Below are 22877 nucleotides of genomic sequence, written 5' to 3'. Positions count from 1 at the left end.
GTTTATTTGATCTCAGTACATGTCATCTGTTATATTATCCTTCGGCTGATCACTAATTCCTAGAGAAAAGTTATCATTCACATCAAAATGTCCAAATCGCTCGTCATCTAGTGCTTCCAAGCAGCACTATTTTTGTTATTTATCTTACATGTACATGGCATTCACTGAGTGTCAACAATAAGCAGGTTGTGTGTCTGCTTCACAGTACAGTACTGTTTAGATGGATATAATGGCGATTTGTTGTTTGGCTCGGAGGACTCGTACTGTTTTGCCCAACTCAGGCCCAATGTTTTGGCCGTGTACAGTGAGCATACACTCACTTAATCATTCATCTGTCAGCGTTTTGTATTTTTAATAAGTACCTAGTTCGACAGAGCTTAGCTTTAGAATGCTATTACAAGTGTACAGTATGTGTACATATATGCCGCAGTTCCCACTATACTCCTTCAGTCTGAAAGTTCTAATATTATCTTTAATAAGTGCTTCATGAAGGCTCGGCGTATGTGTTTAAATGTGGTTTTATCATATTTTTATACCAAACATTGGACATTTTAATTCTAAATCCTAAAACAAAAACATACTCATAAGCAACACCATTTTTTTTTTTTTCCTTTTAGACAATTTAGAAAATAAATGCAGAAAAGTTGTATTCATCTCTGAAAATCAGGTTTATGCTAATGTTAACCTGCGTTATGACATGGAAGAGGGTTTGGTTTGACTGTCTGTGAGACATGGACATGCTTGCATGCAGAACAAGTGGCTACCTTATTTGCAGTCCTGACCATTTCTGATCAACCAAACAGTGCAACTCTTGTTACAATGAAGGTACTCACAATACAGTGAAAGTTGGCAATGATATCTGACACCTCCATATTCTCACACAGGACACCAACCCATCACTGACCTGGTCGGCATCAGGACAAGGGAATGGAGGAGGAGATGAAGAACAAAGGGAAGAACAGCACCACTCCTTTCTGGATCGGCCTGCCGTATGATGACTTTGCGTGGGAGATCTGCCTACAGAAACTGGCCTTCTATAACTCAATGTTCTAATAAAAATGAACATACCACAATTCTGTTCATGAAAAGTGTGATGACTGTGGGTAATGGAGGTTCTTACGACACACTCTGCTCTGAAGGCAAGTTGTCAAATAAGAGCATAGATAATGTTTTAAAACGTTCAAACTGCTTCTTATTTGTTTGAAATGTTGTTACTGTAGAATGATATAGGGAACGTTTGAATGAAATATTTATGTGCCTGCTGCTTGTCTTTCTCATAAAATGTGTCATTTAGTATTCTGGGGGTCAAAACGAGTAACAAAAAAAACGATTCAATAATCTCAAATTCACCTATGTGGTTCCTGTTATTCATGTATTTCAGGATCAGTTTGTATCCATGTCATCAGTGAAAGAAAGTCTTGGGAACAGGCTCAGGACTAATGCAAGAAGAACTACCATGGACTGCTGCGAATTGAGACAGAAGAAGACCTGAAGATAGAGATGCAGAAGTTATATGGGAGTGATTTAACTGGTGCTGTGTGGCTGGGTATGAGACAGAGCCGTCTCTTTGGGTTCTGGGTCTCGTCCATTGGGCTGCCAGTGGGGTGGAGTAACTGGGAGGGAGACAGACAGCCTGAACAGCCTCTGTCCAACCATTGTGGTGCAATTGCAATGGAGGAGGGATACAAGAAAGAAACACTGAAGTTTGTAGAAATGTTAAAATAATGTAGGAGACTATAACACAATAGATACTGTAGCAGAAAATCCAAAGAAAAACCAACCAGATTATTTGGTTGTTGAGCGAGCCCATGCTCTTCCATTAGATAGGGAAAAAATGTAATTTAGCTCCCAGTGTGCAATTCCTATGGCTTCCACTGGATGTAAATAGTCTTTGTTCAAGGTTTCAGGTGTGTTTCTTCCCAAACGAGGAAGAATTATGAGTTTTAGTACTGGGATACATATATGGAAATCAGTCTGTGCGGACGCGACGAAGAGGACACACACCTGTTAATATAATTTTCCTGTTGAACATCCTTCTTTCCGTATGAAATATTATAGTTTAATTACATTTTAGGGGATCTGAGGATTATATAGAAACGTATTAAGACTTGTTTTAAAAAAGTTTAGCGGTAGCTTTTTGGATTCCTTTCTCTGCATGTTGAACGAATGGATTACTCAAATCGATGGCATCAACTAAACAGACTTTTTGTGATATAAAGAAGGATTTTATCTAACAAAACAACACTATATGTTGTAGCTGGGAAGATTTTCAAAAAGTAAGTGAATATTTAATCACTATTTGTGAATTTATGAAACCTGTGCCGGTGGAAAAATAATTTGATGTGAGGCGCCGTCCTCAAACAATCAAACAATGTGAGGCGCCGTCCTCAAACAGTATGGCATGCTTTCGCTGTAAAGCCTATTGTAAATTACATTACATTTAAGTCATTTTGCAGACGCTCTTATCCAGAGCGACTTACAAATTGGTGCATTCACCTTATGATATCCAGTGGAACAACCACTTTACAATAGTGCATCTAAATCTTTTAAGGGGGGGGGTTAGAAGGATTACTTTATCCTATCCTAGGTATTCATTAAAGAGGTGGGGTTTCAGGTGTCTCCGGAAGGTGGTGATTGACTCCTCTGTCCTGGCGTCATGAGGGAGCTTGTTCCACCATTGGGGTGCCAGAGCAGCGAACAGTTTTGACTGGGCTGAGCGGGAACTGTGCTTCCTCAGAGGTAGGGGGGCCAGCAGGCCAGAGGTGGATGAACGCAGTGCCCTTGTTTGGGTGTAGGGCCTGATCAGAGCCTGAAGGTATGGAGGTGCCGTTCCCTTCACAGCTCCGTAGGCAATCACCATGGTCTTGTAGCGGATGCGAGCTTCAACTGGAAGCCAGTGGAGAGAGCGGAGGAGCGGGGTGACGTGAGAGAACTTGGGAAGGTTGAACACCAGACGGGCTGCGGCGTTCTGGATGAGTTGTAGGGGTTCAATGGCACAGGCAGGGAGCCCAGCCAACAGCGAGTTGCAGTAATCTAGACGGGAGATGACAAGTGCCTGGATTAGGACCTGCGCCGCTTCCTGTGTGAGGCAGGGTCGTACTCTGCGAATGTTGTAGAGCATGAACCTACAGGATCGGGTCACCGCCTTGATGTTAGTGGAGAATGACAGGGTGTTGTCCAGGATCACGCCAAGGTTCTTAGCACTCTGGGAGGAGGACACAAGGGAGTTCTCAACCGTGATGGCGAGATCATGGAACGGGCAGTCCTTCCCCGGGAGGAAGAGCAGCTCCGTCTTGCCGAGGTTCAGCTTGAGGTGGTGATCCGTCATCCACACTGATATGTCTGACAGACATGCAGAGATGCGATTCGCCGCCTGGTTATCAGAAGGGGGAAAGGAGAAGATTAATTGTGTGTCGTCTGCATAGCAATGATAGGAGAGACCATGTGAGGATATGACAGAGCCAAGTGACTTGGTGTATAGCGAGAAAAGGAGAGGGCCTAGAACAGAGCCCTGGGGGACACCAGTGGTGAGAGCGCATGGTGCGGAGACAGATTCTCGCCACGCCACCTGGTAGGAGCGACCTGTCAGGTAGGACGCAATCCAAGCGTGGGCCGCGCCGGAGATGCCCAACTCGGAGAGGGTGGAGAGGAGGATCTGATGGTTCACAGTATCAAAGGCAGCAGATAGGTCTAGAAGGATGAGAGCAGAGGAGAGAGAGTTAGCTTTAGCAGTGCGGAGAGCCTCCGTGACACAGAGAAGAGCAGTCTCAGTTGAATGCCCAGTCTTGAAACCTGACTGATTAGGATCAAGAAGGTCATTCTGAGAGAGATAGCAGGAGAGCTGGCCAAGGACGGCACGTTCAAGAGTTTTGGAGAGAAAAGAAAGAAGGGATACTGGTCTGTAGTTGTTGACATCGGCGGGATCGAGTGTAGGTTTTTTCAGAAGGGGTGCAACTCTCGCTCTCTTGAAGACGGAAGGGACGTAGCCAGCGGTCAAGGATGAGTTGATGAGCGAGGTGAGGTAGGGGAGAAGGTCTCCGGAAATGGTCTGGAGAAGAGAGGAGGGGATAGGGTCAAGTGGGCAGGTTGTTGGGCGGCCGGCCGTCACAAGACGCGAGATTTCATCTGGAGAGAGAGGGGAGAAAGAGGTCAAAGCACAGGGTAGGGCAGTGTGAGCAGGACCAGCGGTGTCGTTTGACTTAGCAAAATCAGACAGTGCAGTTAGATTAACAAGAATTGAAGCTTTTAACCGATATAAGACTGTTACGGATACAAGTGTGTATCCTGTGTGTTTCTTTTCTTTCCTTCTCCCCTCACAGCTGACAATCATCACTCCCCAATCAGTCATCAATCAGTCCCCAATCAGTCCCCAATCAGAAGACACCTGTTCCTTTTCCCTCAACCAATCACAGTCCCTTTCCCTTGGTTTAAAAACCCAGTCAGTTGTTTTCTCCCCAGCTCATTATCTCGCTAGCTCATTCTCACTCTGTGATCAATCTTTGTGCTCATTCGCTCTTGTGTCCAATCTCTATCTCCCTGTGTCTCTCTCTATCTCTGTATTGATCTCTTTTGTTTTTGCAACTACATGTCACATTTGTCCGGTAATCCTGTGAGTATTGTTTTGTTGTTTGACTGTTTGTTTGTTTGGTGGGAAAAGGGGGTACCAAGACAAGTCGCCCATGGGCATACATTACCCGTAGGAATACTGTGTCTAAGTACCCTAGTTAGAACTGGGCGGACCACCCACTGTATTTTTGGTTAGTTAGCTAGCTGTTGTTGAAATAGGCTAGTCTAGCTTAGGGGTGGTTTTGGATTATTGTTTCTTTGCTTGGGTCCCGCTCAGCCCCTTTTCTCACCCCCCCCCCCCCCCCCCCCTTTACCGTGTGTTTAAACAATAAACCTTTAGTGTTTGACGGTAGATTGTAGTTGTCTGTGGTTATTGGTTCTCACTGTTTCTTATCACTATTATAATTTGCATGATTTATGTTACGGTCTCGTTGCCATCCCCCCTAGACTGCAGGGCCAAAGGGATTCGTAACAAAGACACTTGTATGTTTCTAAATGTTTAATATCCATAATATTTATGATTATTCATTTGAATTACGCGCCTTCCAGTTTCACCGGAAGTTGTCCCGCTAGTGGGACCCCTATCCCAGAGTTAAGATACCAGCTGCCAAATTCACACTGGGATTGTGATGGAATGGTTGAGAAGCTATATAAAATATTATGCTAATTTTAGCATATTCTAAACTCTCTTTCAAGTGTGTTGACGACAAAATGCCTTTGTCTATTTACTACATGTTTGTGTCAACTACAACATGGCTCAAGTGTTACAACGTTCATGATTGTAGATTATATGCAACATTAAATGTACAGTGCTCTGCCCACCCATGGGTACGTTCCAAATGGCACCACATTCCCTATGGGCCTTGGTCAAAAGTAGTGCATTATATAGTGGATAGGGTGCCATTTAGTACCCATCCCATTCTACATTTCCTCAAAGTCGGTCTCTGTGGGTGCTACAGACAGTGAACAGATAGACAGCTGCCTGTGAAAGTAAACAAAGATCCTATTTGAAAGTCAAGTTTGTCACTTGGTTTGGATGAAAAGGGGTCTCTTTAATTAAGACCTCTGCACACCTACACACACCTCATCTCACCTGACCTGAAACAACTGATCTCTGTCTCTCTCCCTCTCTCTCAAATATAATGTAACAACATAATAATAAATGCCATTTAGCAGACGCTTTTATCCAAATCGACTTACAGTCATGTGTGCAGACATTTTATCTCTCTCTCTCTCTCTCTCTAGAGATATTCAGAGAAGCTAGAAGAGGAAGACATTTGGTAAGACATCTTGATCTCCCATTGGAAAACACATACAGCACAGTACACAACCTTATTTAATGTACAGTGCTAGGATAGCTTCACTGTTTAAACAAACATCAAGCCTTAGTAAGATAGAAGGACATATGCAAAGATGGTGTGTCAGTGTTATCAGTCTACAGCCTTGACTCAGTGTATTCCTATTTAAATATATATTCCCTGGTTCTCTTTGCAGCTATTCATGGCTAATCATTTACATGCCTGGATACAGTAATGTTTGTTTCATTTGAAGACCAATAGCCCTTCATCAACACACAGAGGCTACATCCCAAATGGCACCCTATTCCCTATATAGTGCACTACTTTTGAAAAGTAGTGCCCTAAATAAGGACAAGGATGTTATTTGGGATGCACCCAGCATCTCTGTGTCTGGCTACTGCCAGGGCCATGACACAACTGGAAGTCTGGTCAAAAGGCCTCTGCTCCACATCAGGGTTATGTTCAGTTGGCACAAAACAGGAGAAAACGTTTTCAACATGACAGCTATTCAAGGCAAGCAAATATTCATTAGGTTGTGAAGTAGTTACTGTATATTAAGCTCAACATTATCTTAGTGGGGAATGAATTCACAAATGAAAATTAACCCTAACCCCCAATACAACAACTCTATATTTACCTCTGCTGCTTTTCGCACCATGTATCCTCAACTGTCTCTGAGGACCAAGAGTGTGCCAACTAATACCACATACACAATATACAATATTTACATATCTAGAATAAGGCATCTTCATGAATGTGCCGACTTTGGAAGAACAAACTCTCCTGGGGACAATAAAGCTCCAAATGAACAACAAAGTGTATCGTATGGTGAATCCCTAGGCCTCTGTGTCGAGGCCACTCTGTGTCCACTCTGTTGTAGATAAACGGATGGAATCTCCTGCCCTGTAGCCTGTACCAATGCTAATATATTTTTATTTACCATCACAAACACACACAATGGTAGGTAACACAATCACACACACGGCTGGTCGTGGCTGGTAGCACCCATGTTTGCAGCCATTGCATATTAGGCTGTCCATCGCTACAATAACGTCATGTGTTCAGTCTTAGAGGTGAACTGGTCCCCTCCCCCATGTCAAACACTTGGACTCATTAATAAGTGGACAAGGTGACCTTAACTCTCAATTTAATACACTTGCTGTGTATGTAACTGTAACCGGTTCTGTACCGGTACCTTTCTGTGTTGTGTTCTGGTGAGGTGTAGGTGGAAGATAAGGCTTTGGACACAATTCTGCCAGTTGTCTCTCTTTAATGACTGCATGGAATGGATACAAATACAAGGCTAAAGTTAATGCTGCCGTCTGGACTCCATACATGTATATTTGCCTGATAAAAGAAAAAAGACAGTGCAGAAAACCAGTGAGAAAATAATAAAAAAAACTCACGATATCTGCACCTGAAAGAAACCCTCTCTCGCAACAAAGCTAACGGTAGTTGAGCTAGTGTCACGTCCTGACCAGCAGATGGAGCTAGTGTTTTAGTTTTGGTCAGGACGTGGCATGTTTGTGTTGGGTATGTTTGTATTGTTGATTGGGACTTCCAATTGAAGGCAGGTGTGTTGAGTTGCCTTTGATTGGAAGTCCTATATAGGTGTGTTTTTCTTTGGGGTTGTGGGTGGTTGTTTTGCACGGCGTTTGTTAGCCTGCAAACTGTTGCTGCTGTCACATTTATTGTTTCCTGTGAATGCTTTACTCCTTTTGTTGGGTAATTAAAAAATGAGTATTCACATACCTGCTGCGCCTTGGTTCATTTCAGAAGACAGCCGTTACAGAACCACCCACCAAACAAGGACCAAGCAGCGGAAGAGGAAGGAGCAGCGACAGGAGAGAAAAAGGGAGGAATGGACATGGGAGGACGTCCTGGACGGCAAGGGAGCCTACACCTGGGAAGAGATCCTGGCCGGAAGGGATCGCCTCCCATGGGAACAGGTGGAGGCACTCAGGAGAGTGGAGGCAGCTGGACAGAGGAACCATCGGGAACGTTACGCTGGAACACGGTTGGCTAGGAAACCCGAGAGGCACCCCCAATAATTTTTTTTGGGGGGGCACACGGGTAGCTTGGCCAGGCCAGGGAAGAGCCGTAAGCCAGCTACCCGTGACTACAGGGAGGTGCAATTGAGGTGGAGGGCGCCATGTTACGCTGTGGTACGCACCATCTCGCCGATACGGACGCACAGCCCAGTACGCCCAGTACCAGCGCCCCGCAGGTGCCAGGGCAAGGGGAGCATCGAGCCGGAAGGGGTGATGCCAACCCTACAATCAAGACCGCCAGCGCGCCTTTCGGTCCGGTGTTTCCCGCCAGACGCACTAGCATGGAGGTGCGTGTCTCCGGGCTGGCACGTCCTATACCAGCCCCACGCATCAGGAGTCTAGTGTGTCAACCCAGCCTCGCCAGTCAACAGTCACCAGAGCTGCCCGCCAGTCAACAGTCGCCAGAGCTGCCCGCCAGTCAACAGTCGCCAGAGCTGCCCGCCAGTCAACAGTCGCCAGAGCTGCCCGCCAGTCAACAGTCGCCAGAGCTGCCCGCCAGTCAACAGTCGCCAGAGAGGTCAGACTGCGCTGAACTGCCGGAGTGGCCAGACTGCGCTGAACTGCCGGAGTGGCCAGACTGCGCTGAACTGCCGGAGTGCCCCCTGGCCCAGCCCGAGGGGCCCTCCTGCCCCCCCCGGCCCAGCCCGAGGGGCCCTCCTGCCCCCCCCGGCCCAGCCCGAGGGGCCCTCCTGCCCCCGGCCAGCCGAGGGGCCCTCTCCCCCGGCCCAGCCGAGGTCCCCGCCGAGGGCCTCTGCCCCGGCGGGGGCCTCCTGCCCCGCCCCCCGGCCCAGCCCGAGGGGCCCTCCTGCCCCCCCCGGCCCAGCCCGAGGGGCCCTCCTGCCCCCCGGCCCAGCCCGAGAGGCCCTCCTGTCCCCCGGCCCAGCCCGAGTGGTCCGTCTGCCAGGGTCAGCCCGAGTGGCCCGTCTGCCCGGCTCAGCTATCGGCGCCATCAAAGTGGGCAACGCCGAAGGTGGAGCGAGGTCCACGGCTTGCACCTGAGCCACCTCCAGGATAGGTGGGTTGGGGAGGGAGGGTGTAGCACAGTGTCGTCGGTGACGGCAGCCACCCTCCCTTCCCTCCCTTATTGTTTAAGGGTTATTGTTTATGGGTTTTTTGTTGGTGTTTTTCTGTTGGTAGGTGCATTCCGGGGTCTGCACCTTGAGGGGGGGGTACTGTCACGTCCTGACCAGCAGATGGAGCTAGTGTTTTAGTTTTGGTCAGGACGTGGCATGTTTGTGTTGGGTATGTTTGTATTGTTGATTGGGACTTCCAATTGAAGGCAGGTGTGTTGAGTTGCCTTTGATTGGAAGTCCTATATAGGTGTGTGTGATTTTCTTTGGGGTTGTGGGTGGTTGTTTTGCACTGCGTTTGTTAGCCTGCAAACTGTTGCTGCTGTCACATTGTTTCCTGTGGATGCTTTACTCCTTTTGTTGGGTAATTAAAAAATGAGTATTCACATACCTGCTGCGCCTTGGTTCATTTCAGAAGACAGCCATTACAGCTAGCCTTGAAAAGTTGCACTCGAACATTATCCACATTCACATATATTCCTATAAACAGTAATGCAACACTAAATCAGTGACGATAAAACTTTTGCTTGTCTTTTCTTGTGAATTTGTGAACATTTGCGAACATGTGCATTCAAAAGACCAGAGCATACATAACACCTACCTGCTCTAATGTTGAGTTGATTCCATGTCCCTCATGTATTTCATACTAGCTATAGGCTATATTAAGATTGATGTCTTAGAGCCCTCCAAACCATATGCTTATGATAATATATTTAGACGAATTAAACTAAATACTGTAGTTTTGACTCTTCATTAAAAAAAATTGGCAGCTATCAAATATATATATATATATACTGCTCAAAAAAATAAAGGGAACACTTAAACAACACATCCTAGATCTGAATGAATAAAATAATAATATATACTTTTTTTCTTTACATAGTTGAATGTGCTGACAACAAAATCACACAAAAAGAATCAATGGAAATCCAATTTATCAACCCATGGAGGTCTGGATTTGGAGTCCCACTCAAAATTAAAGTGGAAAACCACACTACAGGCTGATCCAACTTTGATGTAATGTCCTTAACAAGTCAAAATGAGGCTCAGTAGTGTGTGTGGCCTCCACGTGCCTGTATGACCTCCCTACAACGCCTGGGCATGCTCCTGATGAGGTGGCGGATGGTCTCCTGAGGGATCTCCTCCCAGACCTGGACTAAAGCATCCGCCAACTCTTGGACAGTCTGTGGTGCAACGTGACGTTGGTGGATGGAGCGAGACATGATGTCCCAGATGTGCTCAATTGGATTCATGTCTGGGGAACAGGCGGGCCAGTCCATAGCATCAATGCCTTCCTCTTGCAGGAACTGCTGACACACTCCAGCCACATGAGGTCTAGCATTGTCTTGCATTAGGAGGAACCCAGGGCCAACCGCACCAGCATATGGTCTCACAAGGGGTCTGAGGATCTCATCTCGGTACCTAATGGCAGTCAGGCTACCTCTGGCGAGCACATGGAGGGTTGTGCGGCCCCCCAAAGAAATGCCACCCCACACCATGACTGACCCAACGCCAAACCGGTCATGCTGAAGGATGTTGCAGGCAGCAGAACGTTCTCCACGGCATCTCCAGACTCTTGTCACGTCTGTCACGTGCTCAGTGTGAACCTGCTTTCATCTGTGAAGAGCACAGGGCGCCAGTGACGAATTTACCACTCTTGGTGTTCTCTGGCAAATGCCAAACGTCCTGCACGGTGTTGGGCTGTAAGCACAAGCCCTACCTGTGGACGTCAGGCCCTCATACCACCCTCATGGAGTCTGTTTCAGACCGTTTGAGCAGACACATGCACATTTGTGGCCTGCTGGAGGTCACTTTGCAGGGCTCTGGCAGTGCTTCTCCTGCTCCTCCTTGCACAAAGGCGCAGGTAGCGGTCCTGCTGCTGGGTTGTTGCCCTCCTACGGCCTCCTCCACGTCTCCTGATATACTGGCCTGTCTCCTGGTAGCGCCTCCATGCTCTGGACATTACGCTGACAGACACAGCAAACCTTCTTGCCACAACTCGCATTGATGTGCCATCCTGGATGAGCTGCACTACCTGAGCCACTTGTGTGGGTTGTAGACTCCGTCTCATGCTACCACTAGAGTGAAAGCACCGCCAGCATTCAAAAGTGACCAAAAAAATCAGCCAGGAAGCATAGGAACTGAGAAGTGGTCTGTGGTCCCCACCTGCAGAACCACTCCTTTATTGGGGGTGTCTTGCTAATTGCCTATAATTTCCACCTGTTGTCTATTCCATTTGCACAACAGCATGTGAAATTTATTGTCAATCAGTGTTCCTTCCTAAGTGGACAGTTTGATTTCACAGAAGTGTGATTGACTTGGAGTTACATTGTGTTGTTTAAGTGTTTAACTGTTTTTTGAGCAGTGTATATATATGTTTTCTTTAAATAACTTGCATAGTATTATTTGGTTTTCTGAGTCGTATTCCAAAATACTTTCAAATATGATTTGTTTTTCTGAAACCTGTATTTTAATATCAAAGAAAATAATTACATTTTAGTTGAAACTCTATATAAACTATATCCAACTACCTTGAGTATCTGAAAAATGTGTATTTTCAAATTAGTTAGAAAATATAACTATTTTTTGCCTAGGTCTGAAACACACAGAGAACTGGACTCTGATAAAAAACTATTCACATGAAGATATTTTGTCTAAGATTATAGTGATTGATGTTAGGCAGAGTACCTAATATTGTATTCCAATATTTCCAATATGACCAAAATGTATTAAAATGGGACATGATCAGTGGTTGACTGTATGGCTCAAAAGCACGATTGTACTCAGACAGACCCAGGTCTTCTCAAACACCTATTTTAATCAATTTTGCATATGCAATGTTGTTCAGCAATGTGGTGTCCATTATGTACCAGGTAAACAAGCTCACATAAATATCCTTTATGATTATAATTTTGGAGTGTTATTCTTTTGCAAAGTGTTTTACTCAGTTAATGTTTCTATTGCATCTCTCTGCCTAAATGCTAAATTAGACCCCAAAAAGCTGATACAGAGCTTTATAGTCTCCCCTGCTGCATAACACACAATCATCAATGTATGAAGTCACTACAGTAACTGAAGGCTATTACTGGAATATATTTGCATGTGATGCAGTCATTCAAATGTGTGTTCCAGGAAGACTGGAGGTGTTTCTATGATGGTGAAAACAAAACAGTTCATGACCTCTGCATGGTGAATAGACAACGTTATAATGTGCCAAATACTGCACTATACTAAGCTGTCACGTCCTGACCAGTATAAGGGTTATTTGTTATTGTAGTTTGGTCAGGACATGGCAGAGGGTATTTTGTTTATGTGGTTCGGGGTGGTGTTTTATGTAGTAGGGTGTTTGATTTATTATTTCCGGGTTTTTGTGGTTATGTTCTAGGTTTGTATTTCTATGTGGTCTCTAGTCTTTTGTATTTCTTTGTCTAGTTTATTGGGGTTGGACTCTCAATTGGAGGCAGGTGTTTTTTAGTTGCCTCTGATTGAGAGTCCTATATATGGGTATGTGTTTGGTTAAGTGTTTGTGGGAGATTGTTTCTTGTTTTGCCTGTGTGAGCCTGACAAGACTGTTTTGTTGTTCGTGAGTTCTTCGTTTTTGTTATTTTGGTGTTCTCTTTATTTTAAAATAAATACAAGATGAGCATCCACATTCCTGCTGCGTTTTGGTCCTCCATTCCCGACGACAACCGTTACATAAGCATTTACTGTATACTGTACAAATAACCACTGTGATAATTATGTTTTTGAGTCCAAATAAATCAACTATTTGTTCAGTGCAACAAAGTTAGTGCAAAGTTAGGATACCAGAAATGTATACCATAGAAAAGATGTATGTGAGATCTTTGGAGGTAATTTGTTTGATTGTTTGGCTAACCAGAGAGGACAGAAAGCCGATACAGCACGGTCAGACTGTTGATATCCCTCTCTGGTTGTGTCTCAGTCTCTGTTGTCCAACCCATCTAGAGAGCAGACAGACCAGGCCTGACTCACACTACACTATCAGGAAACAAGTCCTCAGGATACCCTGATACATGTTTCCTCTAACCCAGAGAGATATATCCCCTGAAATGGATAGAAACACAGCTCAATACTTCTCACAACACCTACAGAAAAGTTATCTTTCACACCAACATGTCCAGAGTATCAAATAGCCTTACAAAGTGCCATTAATGGGATATTTTTAAATATAAACATCACATTCACTGCACTGTTTCTACACAGGTTAGACCTCATTATACTCGATTCATACCAGACACATTTATTCTCTACAAAAGCTACAGCAGGTGAGACAGACTTTTGATACATTTAAAAGTTTATCAAATTTGACCATGTTTTTGAGCAGGAACTAATCACATGCATTTTAATAAAAAGTTACAGCAAGTTAAGGACCACTTTTAATGTGGTTTAATCAAATTGACATATTAAACATTACACTTTTTTAAACAGCATTCTTGTTGAAACTAATAAGGGAACTATTTGTATAATAATATAAATTAAATGTTAGTCTATTAACCTCTAAATGTGCATATTAAATTAATTAAAGTTTGTGTTATCAGAAAATAATATCAGACGTTGTTTACAGTAATGACTTTTTAAAAATGATCAATCATGCAGCTCAACGCTTGTAATGATGCAGGCGCTGTAGTACTAGTACCTGATTAAATTAACAACTCAAAGCCAAAGTGTGATATCTGTCAAATCCTAAATATGACACCTCTTTATTCTCACACAGGACACCATCCCATCACCTCTCCTCTGTCTCTCCTGACCCTGCTGTTCCCATGGAGATGACCTCTCTCCTATTCCTACTCTGTGCAGGTATAGAATTTACCTGACCTAACCACAAAACAGTATACGGTATGCACAACATGACTAACCATACTAACTTCTCTTCTTTCATTTGTTTTTTTGTATGTTTACATTTCACTTAATGAAATAGTTTTTGTCCTCAGGTGTCTGCTGCACAGCCGCACTCAGCCGCCTCAGACAGTTCCATCTCTATGAAAATACAAATAAAAAATGTACTTGGACAGAAGCACAAGACTTCTGCCGGGAGAACTACACTGATCTTGTCACTTTGTACAATCAGGAGGAATCTGAGCAGCTGATACAGTTAATAACATCTCATAGCAGCACTAAAGCCTGGATAGGTCTCCATCGCAAAGAGCATAGTCTGAAGTGGTCCAATGGAAACATTGTTAATGACACTGCATGGTCACCACTTCCAAGCCCGTGCACAGAGCCAATGTGTTCAGCCATACTCAAAGATAATACAACATGGGAGAAATGTACAGAGCAGAAATACTTTATGTGTTACAGAAAAGGTAAAATATTCCATACCGCAAAACACATCAGATTTCCTGGATGTTGTTGCTCCTCATCAACATCTAGTTAATATTATTATAATTCTTCAACAATATCTAGATATCATTATTTTATATCAAACTAAGTTGAGTAGAGTAAAATGTTAGTCCATTCTCTGTGTGCAGGGTCTGGTGATTCCTTCCTGATTGAACAGAACATGACCTGGTATAAGGCTCAGAGTTACTGCAGAGAGAACTACACTGACCTGGTCAGCATCAGGAATGAGGGACAGAAGGAGGAAGTGAAGAACGAAGAGATGAACAGCACCACTCCTTACTGGATCGGCCTGCTGTATGATGACTGGGAGTGGTCTGATGGAGGGAGATCTGCCTACAGAGACTGGTCCACATTGTCTGAATTTCCTATAGCAGGACAGAATCACACTGTTCTTTACCAGCCTCAAATAGGTATACTCACAGTGGGAAATGGAGGTTCTGAAGAATGTACACTCTGCTCTGAAGGTAAGTTGTCAAAGAGGAACACAGTCAAACTGCTTCTTATTTGAATGAAAGGTTGTTACTCTATATTGATAGTAGCCTGGTTAAGCGGATTTAGTGGACTGAACGCTGCACTCCCTTTTCCCTTCACTTGTCAATTCAAACACAATGCAAGCAGTCATGCAATCACATTGGTTCCACCGGGCTGTAATGTTATTGAACTATTACTGAAATTATTATGTGCCTGCTTATCTTGCCCCTAAAATCTGAGTTAAAATGGGAGCTAAAACAAGCTAATATGAAAAAGTTAAATATCTTGAATACCACATTTATGTCTTTCAGGATCAGTTCGCATCCACATTATCAGTAAACTAATGTATTGGGAACAGGCCCTGGGATACTGCAAGAAGTACTACCATGGACTGCTGAGAATTGAGACAGCAGAAGACCTGGAGGTGATCAAGCAGAAGTTCAATGGGACTGATTTTACTGGTCATGTGTGGGTGGGTCTGAGACAGAGCCGTCTCTTTGGGTTCTGGGTCTGGACCAATGGCCTGCCAGTGGGGTGGAGTAACTGGGAGGGAGACAGACAGCCTGAACAGCCTCTGTCCAACCATTGTGGTGCCATGGCAATGGAGGAGGGATACAAGTGGAGTGATCAGGACTGTCTGTCCATGCGCTTTCTTATTTGTGAAGAAGAGTTGTAATACATTTCCCCCTTGTTAATTTAAACACTCTCTAACCATTTCTCACATTTTGATTGAAATGTGTTTTTTTAGGTAATTACTGATTGAAATCATCTTGACAAAAATAAACAAACATAAGAAAGAGATGTTTTAGTCTTCTTTTAAACATACATAAACACAGTAGATGTTGCAACAAGATGTCCGTATGAGTAACTCCAGGACATTACAGGGAAGAGTGCATGCCACCATCTTGTCTATTTCAAGTTCTCTCACACTGATCGAGACAGGTGGGTGTCCATCCCCAAGTGCCACATGTCAGGATGACTGACATCTGCCTCAATCAATGAGAGAAGACTTGAAATACAGTACACATAGATGGCAGCGTACACATTGTTGGATTACTTCCTGGAGCAAAAAATATACATTTATTAAATTCAAACGGACATCCCTACAACTGTATGCAGACATTTTACGAGACGGCAGTATCAAATAACCTTTCAAACACGGATCAACTGGCCCTTAGTAGGAAAGGGCATTTATACTAAATAAAGAATATGCAACAATTTCTAAGATTTTACTGAGTTACAGTTCATATAAGGAAATCAGTCAATTGAAATAAATTCATTAGGCCCTAATCTATGGATTTCACATGACTGGGAAGGGGTGCAGCCATAGGTGGGCCTTGGAGGGCATAGGCCCTACACTTGGCAGCCAGGCCCACCCACTAAGGACCCAGGCCCAGCCAATCAGAATGATTTTTTTCCCCACAAAAGGGTTTTATTACAGACAGAAATACTCTTCAGTACCCACCCTAAGACGATCCCGCAGGTGGAGAAGTCGCATGTGGAGGGGCTGGCGTGGCTACACACGGTCTGCGGTTGTGAGGCCGGTTGGACGTGCTGCCAAATTCTCTACAACGACTGTCACGATTTCTGTCACAGTCGATGCCCCTCCTTGTTCGGGTGGTGCTCGGCGGTCAACGTCACCGGTCTTCTAGCCATCATTGATCCATTTTTCATTATCCATTGGTTTTGTCTTGTCTTCATTACATGTTGAGTATTTAACCCTCTGTTTCCCCTCATGTCCTTGTCAGAGATTGTTTGTTGTATTATGCTCGTGTTGTTAGATTGGTACGCGACGGGTTATTATACCCATGTTTATTTTATTATTGTACTTTGGTTTTGGAGTTTGGTTTATCTTAATTAAACTACTCCAGTTACACCAAGTTTGTTTCTCCTGCGCCTGACTTCCCTGCCACCTACACACACGACGTGACAACGACGTTGAAAGCAGTATATGGGAGATAAATTAATATTAAAATCTCTGTCAACATCTCTGGTGAACATTCCTGTAGTCAGCATGCCAATTGCATGCTCCCTGAAAACTTGAAACATCTGTGGCTTTGTGTTGTGTGACAAAACTGCACAATTTAAAAGTGGCCTTTTATTGTCCCCAGCAAAAGGTGCACCTGTGTAATGATCATACTGTTTAATCAGCTTCTTGATATGGCACACCTGTCAGGTTGATGTATTATCTTGGCAAAGGAGGGGGATGTAAATACATTTGTGCGGAACATTTGAGAGAAATACGATTTTTGTGCGTCTGCAAAATGTCAGATATTTTTAATTTCAGCTCATGGGACCAGCACTTTACGTTTATATTTTTGTTTAATGTAGACTGTGCGTGTTAGCATTAACTTATACCAGTAAGACTCTCGATAGAGACACCACACAACATAAATGTACCTACTGGTTAGGTAGTTTATTCAAAATAGTTTCTGGTACCAATCTCTGACCCCATACACACTCAGTTTGTGCAACTGATTTACAAGACATTTGACACAAATCTGTTGACACAACAGATAGTTTGTCTGCACAAAAATATTTCCACAACGATCGCCGAGGCACCACAAGATGGTTGTGTAATCATTTTTGTGCAGACAAACTATGTTGTATCACAAACATGTCTGTTGCAACTTGTATCACAAGTGTTTTGTCAAATCTGTTTATGTCTATAGATGTATGTTTTCTATATAGATGGGTTGGCTGACAACATCAAGAACATGATGCTCATGTATCGATGAGCCAGAAGGCCACGGGGTGTTATGATTCTGAATGGTCAGATAGCTAGCAACAAAGCAAGAAGCTGCCTTGTGACTCATTTCAGCTCATTGTATCTTGTTATTGATACCATGTCTTGTTTTGAGGTGTTTTGACTCATTTCATTTCTATGCTACAGTGGCTACAATACGTTAGCTAGCTGAGCAACAACTGTAATGATGTATGCCTCCAATTGGAGATCAACCCCAAAAAACAACATAGAGAGAAAACATAGAAAAACACAAAACACCCCCCGTCACGCCCTGACCTACTCTACCATAGAAAATAACCTCTTACTATGGTCAGGACGTGACAGTACCCCCCCCCTCCGAATGCTACCCAAACAAAGCATAAACAAAAACAAGAGGGAGGGTTGGGTGGGTAACTCCTATGGCGGTTCAAATGCAGTCCACGTAACCTCCAGCAGAGGCGGCAGCTCCGGTTCGGAGCATGATCCCCGCTCCACCCACTGATCCTTCTGCTTTATTACCACCTGACCGTGGATCATTGTCGAAAGAACCGGACTGTCGATCATCGCTGGAGGCTCCGGGCTGGGGAGCGTCGCTGGAGGCTCCGGGCTGGGGAGCGTCGCTGTAGCTTCCGGACTAGGGACCGTTGCTGCAGGCTCCATGTCATGGATCATCACTGGAGGCTTCGTGCCATGGATCATCTCTACAGGCTCCGGGCCATGGATTATGCCTACAAGATTCTTGCCATGGATTATCCCTACAGGCTCCGGATCGTGGATAATCCCTACAGGCTTCTTGCCATGGATTATCCCTACAGGCTCCGGGCCATGGATCATCACTAGAGGCTTCGTGCCATGGATCATCTCTAAAAGCTTCGTACCATAGCTTATCACTGGAAGCTTTACTCGTGGAGCAGGAACAGGTTTCACCGGACTGGAGAAACGCACTGAGGACCGGGTGCTGAGAGCAGGCACCGGCCATACTGGGCTATGGAGGCGCACTGGAGGGAGAGTGCGAGGAGCAGGCACATGACGTACTGGGCTGTGGAGGCGCACTGGAGGGAGAGTGCGAGGAGCAGGCACAGGACTACTGGGCTATGGAGGCGCACTGGAGGGAGAGTGCAAGAGGCAGGCACATGCTCAACGCAAATAAGCACAGGGAGTTGGCTCAGGTCTCACCCCGCCAAACTATCCGTGTGCCCCCCCCCCCAATTTTTTGGGGGGGGCTGCCTCTCGTTCTTCCCCAGTAGGCTACGATACCTGTCTATTACCTGGCCCCAAGTCCAGTTTCTCCTTTCAATCCAATCCTCATTAGACCAGGTATCCATCTCTGCCTGTGCACGCCCCTTGATCCAATCGTGGTGGGTAGTTCTGTAATGTGCGTCGTATAGAGGGGACCAAGGCGTGGCGTGTTGAGTGCTCATGATTATTCTTTAATGAAAACTAAACACTTTTGCAAAGAAACAAAACGACAGCAAACAGTTGTCAGGCAACAGACAACAAAACGGAAAAACTACCCACAAAAACCCAGGAAGAAAAACCACTACTTAAATCTGATCTCCAATCAGAGACAACGAGGACCAGCTGCCTCCAATTGGCGATCAACCCAAAAAAAACATAGAAATAGAAAACATAGAAAAACACAAAACACCCCGTCACGCCCTGACCTACTCTACTATAGAAAATAACCTCTTACTATGGTCAGGACGTGACACTCTGAGAATCTCTAAGTCGCATGGATAAAAGCCTCTGCCAAATTACTAAAATGCAAATGCATCTTCTAAGCAGAAGTGGAATGTTCTGTAAAATTAGCTGCGTGCCTTTAAAGGAATTTAAAGCATTGATGGAGGAGACTCTTCAGGGGAATGTGTTTGTTTCTGGTTGAATGCTTGTTGTTGTAATATGTTTGCCTGTGTTGGAGTACTTGCATGTTTTTGTTGTGTTTTGTCTTTCAACAATGTGAACAGGGCACACTTTTAAAAGAGAACGTGTTCTCAATGTGTTTTACCCTGAATAAATAAAGGTGAAATTAAAATACATTTGAGAGGTGAGGTGAAGTGTAGTAAATTAAGGAACTCTATAGTTACCATACTGTTTTGTCTAATATACCTGGGTCCCCACTAGACCCCTTCAGACAGGAGGATCAGACCCCAGAACAGAGCCAGTCATTCTCTACACAGCCCACGGCATTAAAAACAGATATTAAGCCAATTCATCTGAGATACTCATAACACTGGAGCAGTTTGTGAGGTTATTAAAGGCATGTAACCCAAAACACAAAAGCTAGATTGGGATATCATTGACTCATCGTAGTATTGCTATGATATCATTGACTCATCGTAGTATTGCTATGATATCATGTTTATGATGATAAAGTGAAGGAATTGCATTGAGTTTGAATTGGAACTTTCAAAATGTTGTAGTGTGTTGATCTTGATTTCTGATAATATTAACGGTCAATGTGTTGGATGTAAACGCCTACATCTCACACCTCTGTGTCCTCACTCAGAAAATCATCCAATCACCTCTCCTCCATCTCTCCTGACCCTGCTCTCACCACGGTGATGCCCCATCTCCTACTCTGTACCCATTAGGACTCAAACTTCTGTATTTAACCACATCATACAGTAACCGTATGCACAACATATCAAACCATAAAATCAACTTATCATGCTTCATTTGTTGGTCATATGCATACTTACGTTTGGGTGATAGAATATTCTCTCTTCAGGTGTCTGCTACACAGCCACACTCAGCCTCCTCAGACAGTTACAACTAATAAAAGGTTCAGTCACCTGCACAGAAGCTGGGGACTACTGCCAAGAGCACAATATTGATATTGTCACTGTTAACAATCAGGAGGAAACTGAGCAGCAATGGACAAATAAACTAAAAAGCTGATTAGTACTGTCAATGTTATCGAAGCTGACTTTAACTTAAAGAGAATCCCTACTTGATATACAGACTAGATCAACGTGAGAAAATCTGGTGCTTCCCAGAATTAAAGAGGATTAAGGTGAAGATCCAGAGAGTATGGTGAAAGAATTCATGGTTAAAGTTCTGCAGGTCCCAGGCGATACTGTTGACCAAATTAAACTTGAACGCGTACATTGTTTCGGACAGAGAGGACAGCGATCCGAGCATCCAGTCATTGCCAAATTTGCATCCTTTAAAGATAAAATTATGGTTGAAATCCTGGGCAAAAGACTTGCAGAATGACAAAGTACTGTACCCACTTCAAAGAGAATAGACTAAAAGGATTCGTGTAGCTCTCGTAGTCGACAAGCTGTATGTTGATAACTTTTCTGAGACACCAAGACAACTATTCTAAGGCTATGCTAAATAAAATGGAACATCCAACACTATCAATGGAAGTGATTGTAATGAATTTATTTAAAACAATTAAATACAGCAATTAATAAAGTATAAAATACACTACACTGTTTAAGTTAGGGAATGTTGTGAAATAATTTGTATTCTTTTTTTATTTATAAATAGGTAGAGGATAGGACAATTCATGAAATAATAAATCCCCAAATACAAAGAACTGGAACACAAAAGCCCAAAATTAGGCTGTAATCAACAAGGTAGAAATAAAAACACTACAGAGGACATGAAAGGAACAATTTGTGGGTATGTACAGGTGTATATGTGGGGGGAGCGCGGGTGTGTTGGAAGATGGCGTGCCTGTGCATTCTGTGTGACTGGAAAAGTTTGATGAGTTATGTGAGTGAGTAAAGAAAATGGTTGCAAATGCCAGAGCATTTATTACAAATATATACAGTACCAGTCAAAAGTTTGGACACACCTACTCATTCAAGGGTTTTTCTTTATTTTTACTATTGTTACGCACACCTCTTGGAGGAGGGAACGCAACACCCTTGTCATGACGTTGGCCTGTGGGTAAGGTTTATGACCCCCCCATAAATACCTTTCTCCCTTCCCCTCTCTCTCTGACCCTACTAAAGGACTGTTGAATAGCCTTTGTTAAATATAGAGAGTCTGGGAACATCAAACAAATGGGGGAAAAGGAACCATATTTCGGTAATAGAACCAGTTGGAAATATGCGTTGGAACTTAATGAGTATGGATGCCAGTTCGGTTGTCATCTGAGACATTATGACTGATGACAAACTGTACCTGGGAAAGTCTACATATTCTAGTTATCAAATTCACATGGAATTGTTGTGCAATTTAACCTCTCTGGGCTAGGCGGGACGAATTCGTCCCACCTACGCAACAGCCAGTTGAATCCCGTGGCGCGATTTTCAAATACCTTAGAAATGCTATTACTTCAATTTCTCAAACATATGACTATTTTACAGCATTTTAAAGACAAGACTCTCGTTAATCTAACCACACTGTCCGATTTCAAAAAGGCTTTACAACGAAAGCAAAACATTAGATTATGTCAGCAGAGTACCCAGCCAGAAATAATCAGACACCCATTTTTCAAGCTAGCATATAATGTCACAAAAACCCAGAAGACAGCTAAATGCAGTGCTAACCTTTGATGATCTTCATCAGATGACACACCTAGGACATTATGTTAAACAATACATGCATGTTTTGTTCAATCAAGTTCATATTTATATCAAAAACCAGCTTTTTACATTAGCATGTGACGTTCATAACTAGCATACCCCCCGCAAACTTCCGGGGAATTTACTAACAATTTACTAAATTACTCACGATAAACGTTCACAAAAAACATAACAATTATTTTAAGAATTATAGATACAGAACTCCTTTGTGCAATCGAGGTGTCCGATTTTAAAAAAGCTTTTCGGTGAAAGCACATTTTGCAATATTCTCAGTAGATAGCCCAGCCATCACGGCTAGCCATTTAGACACCGACCAAGTTTAGCCCTGACCAAAGTCAGATTTACTATTACAAAAGTTTGATTACCTTTGTTGTCTTCGTCAGAACGCACTCCCAGGACTGCTACTTCAATAACAAATGTTGGTTTGGTCCAAAATAATCCATCGTTATATCCAAATAGCGGCGTTTTGTTCGTGCGTTCCAGACACTATCCGAAATGGTAAATCAGGGTTACGAGCATGGCGCAATTCGAGACAAAAAAAATCTAAATATTCCATTACCGTACTTCGAAGCATGTCAACCGCTGTTTAAAATCAATTTTTATGCCATTTTTCTCGTAAAAAAGCGATAATATTCCAACCGGGAATCTCCGTTTAGGTAAACAGAGGAAAGAAAACAAAGCAGTCGGTCGACGCGGGCACGAGCCTGAGTCTCACAGTACTGTAACCAGCCACTACCCAAACGCACTACTTTTTTTCAGCCAGAGCCTGCAAAGCCACGATTCAGCTTTTT

At 43.7% G+C, this 22877-nt stretch overlaps 1 protein-coding gene across 5 annotated transcripts; it reads left to right on the top strand.

The window, feature by feature from the left end:
- The first annotated feature begins 1412 nt into the window (after positions 1-1412).
- Positions 1413-16056, top strand: LOC106576129 (secretory phospholipase A2 receptor). Of its 5 annotated transcripts, none has more exons than XM_045699732.1 (7): positions 1413-2276; positions 5812-5846; positions 13210-13271; positions 13721-13806; positions 13941-14312; positions 14478-14813; positions 15132-16056. In XM_045699732.1, the coding sequence occupies exons 4-7, from the start codon at positions 13770-13772 to the stop codon at positions 15494-15496; spliced, it is 1110 nt and encodes a 369-aa protein (XP_045555688.1). In that variant the 5' UTR covers positions 1413-2276; positions 5812-5846; positions 13210-13271; positions 13721-13769; the 3' UTR covers positions 15497-16056. The 5 variants fall into 5 exon arrangements, with proteins under 5 accessions (XP_045555688.1, XP_045555689.1, XP_045555690.1 ...); XM_045699734.1 differs by having other exon boundaries at positions 1414-2276; positions 13721-13845; XM_045699733.1 differs by lacking the exon at positions 13210-13271.
- Positions 16057-22877: the final 6821 nt, after the last annotated feature.

This window comes from Salmo salar, chromosome ssa17 (assembly GCF_905237065.1).
Source record: "Salmo salar chromosome ssa17, Ssal_v3.1, whole genome shotgun sequence".
Lineage (NCBI taxonomy): Eukaryota > Metazoa > Chordata > Actinopteri > Salmoniformes > Salmonidae > Salmo > Salmo salar.
Note: the sequence above shows the minus strand (reverse complement) of the source record. Positions and strands in the feature narration are given on the sequence as shown.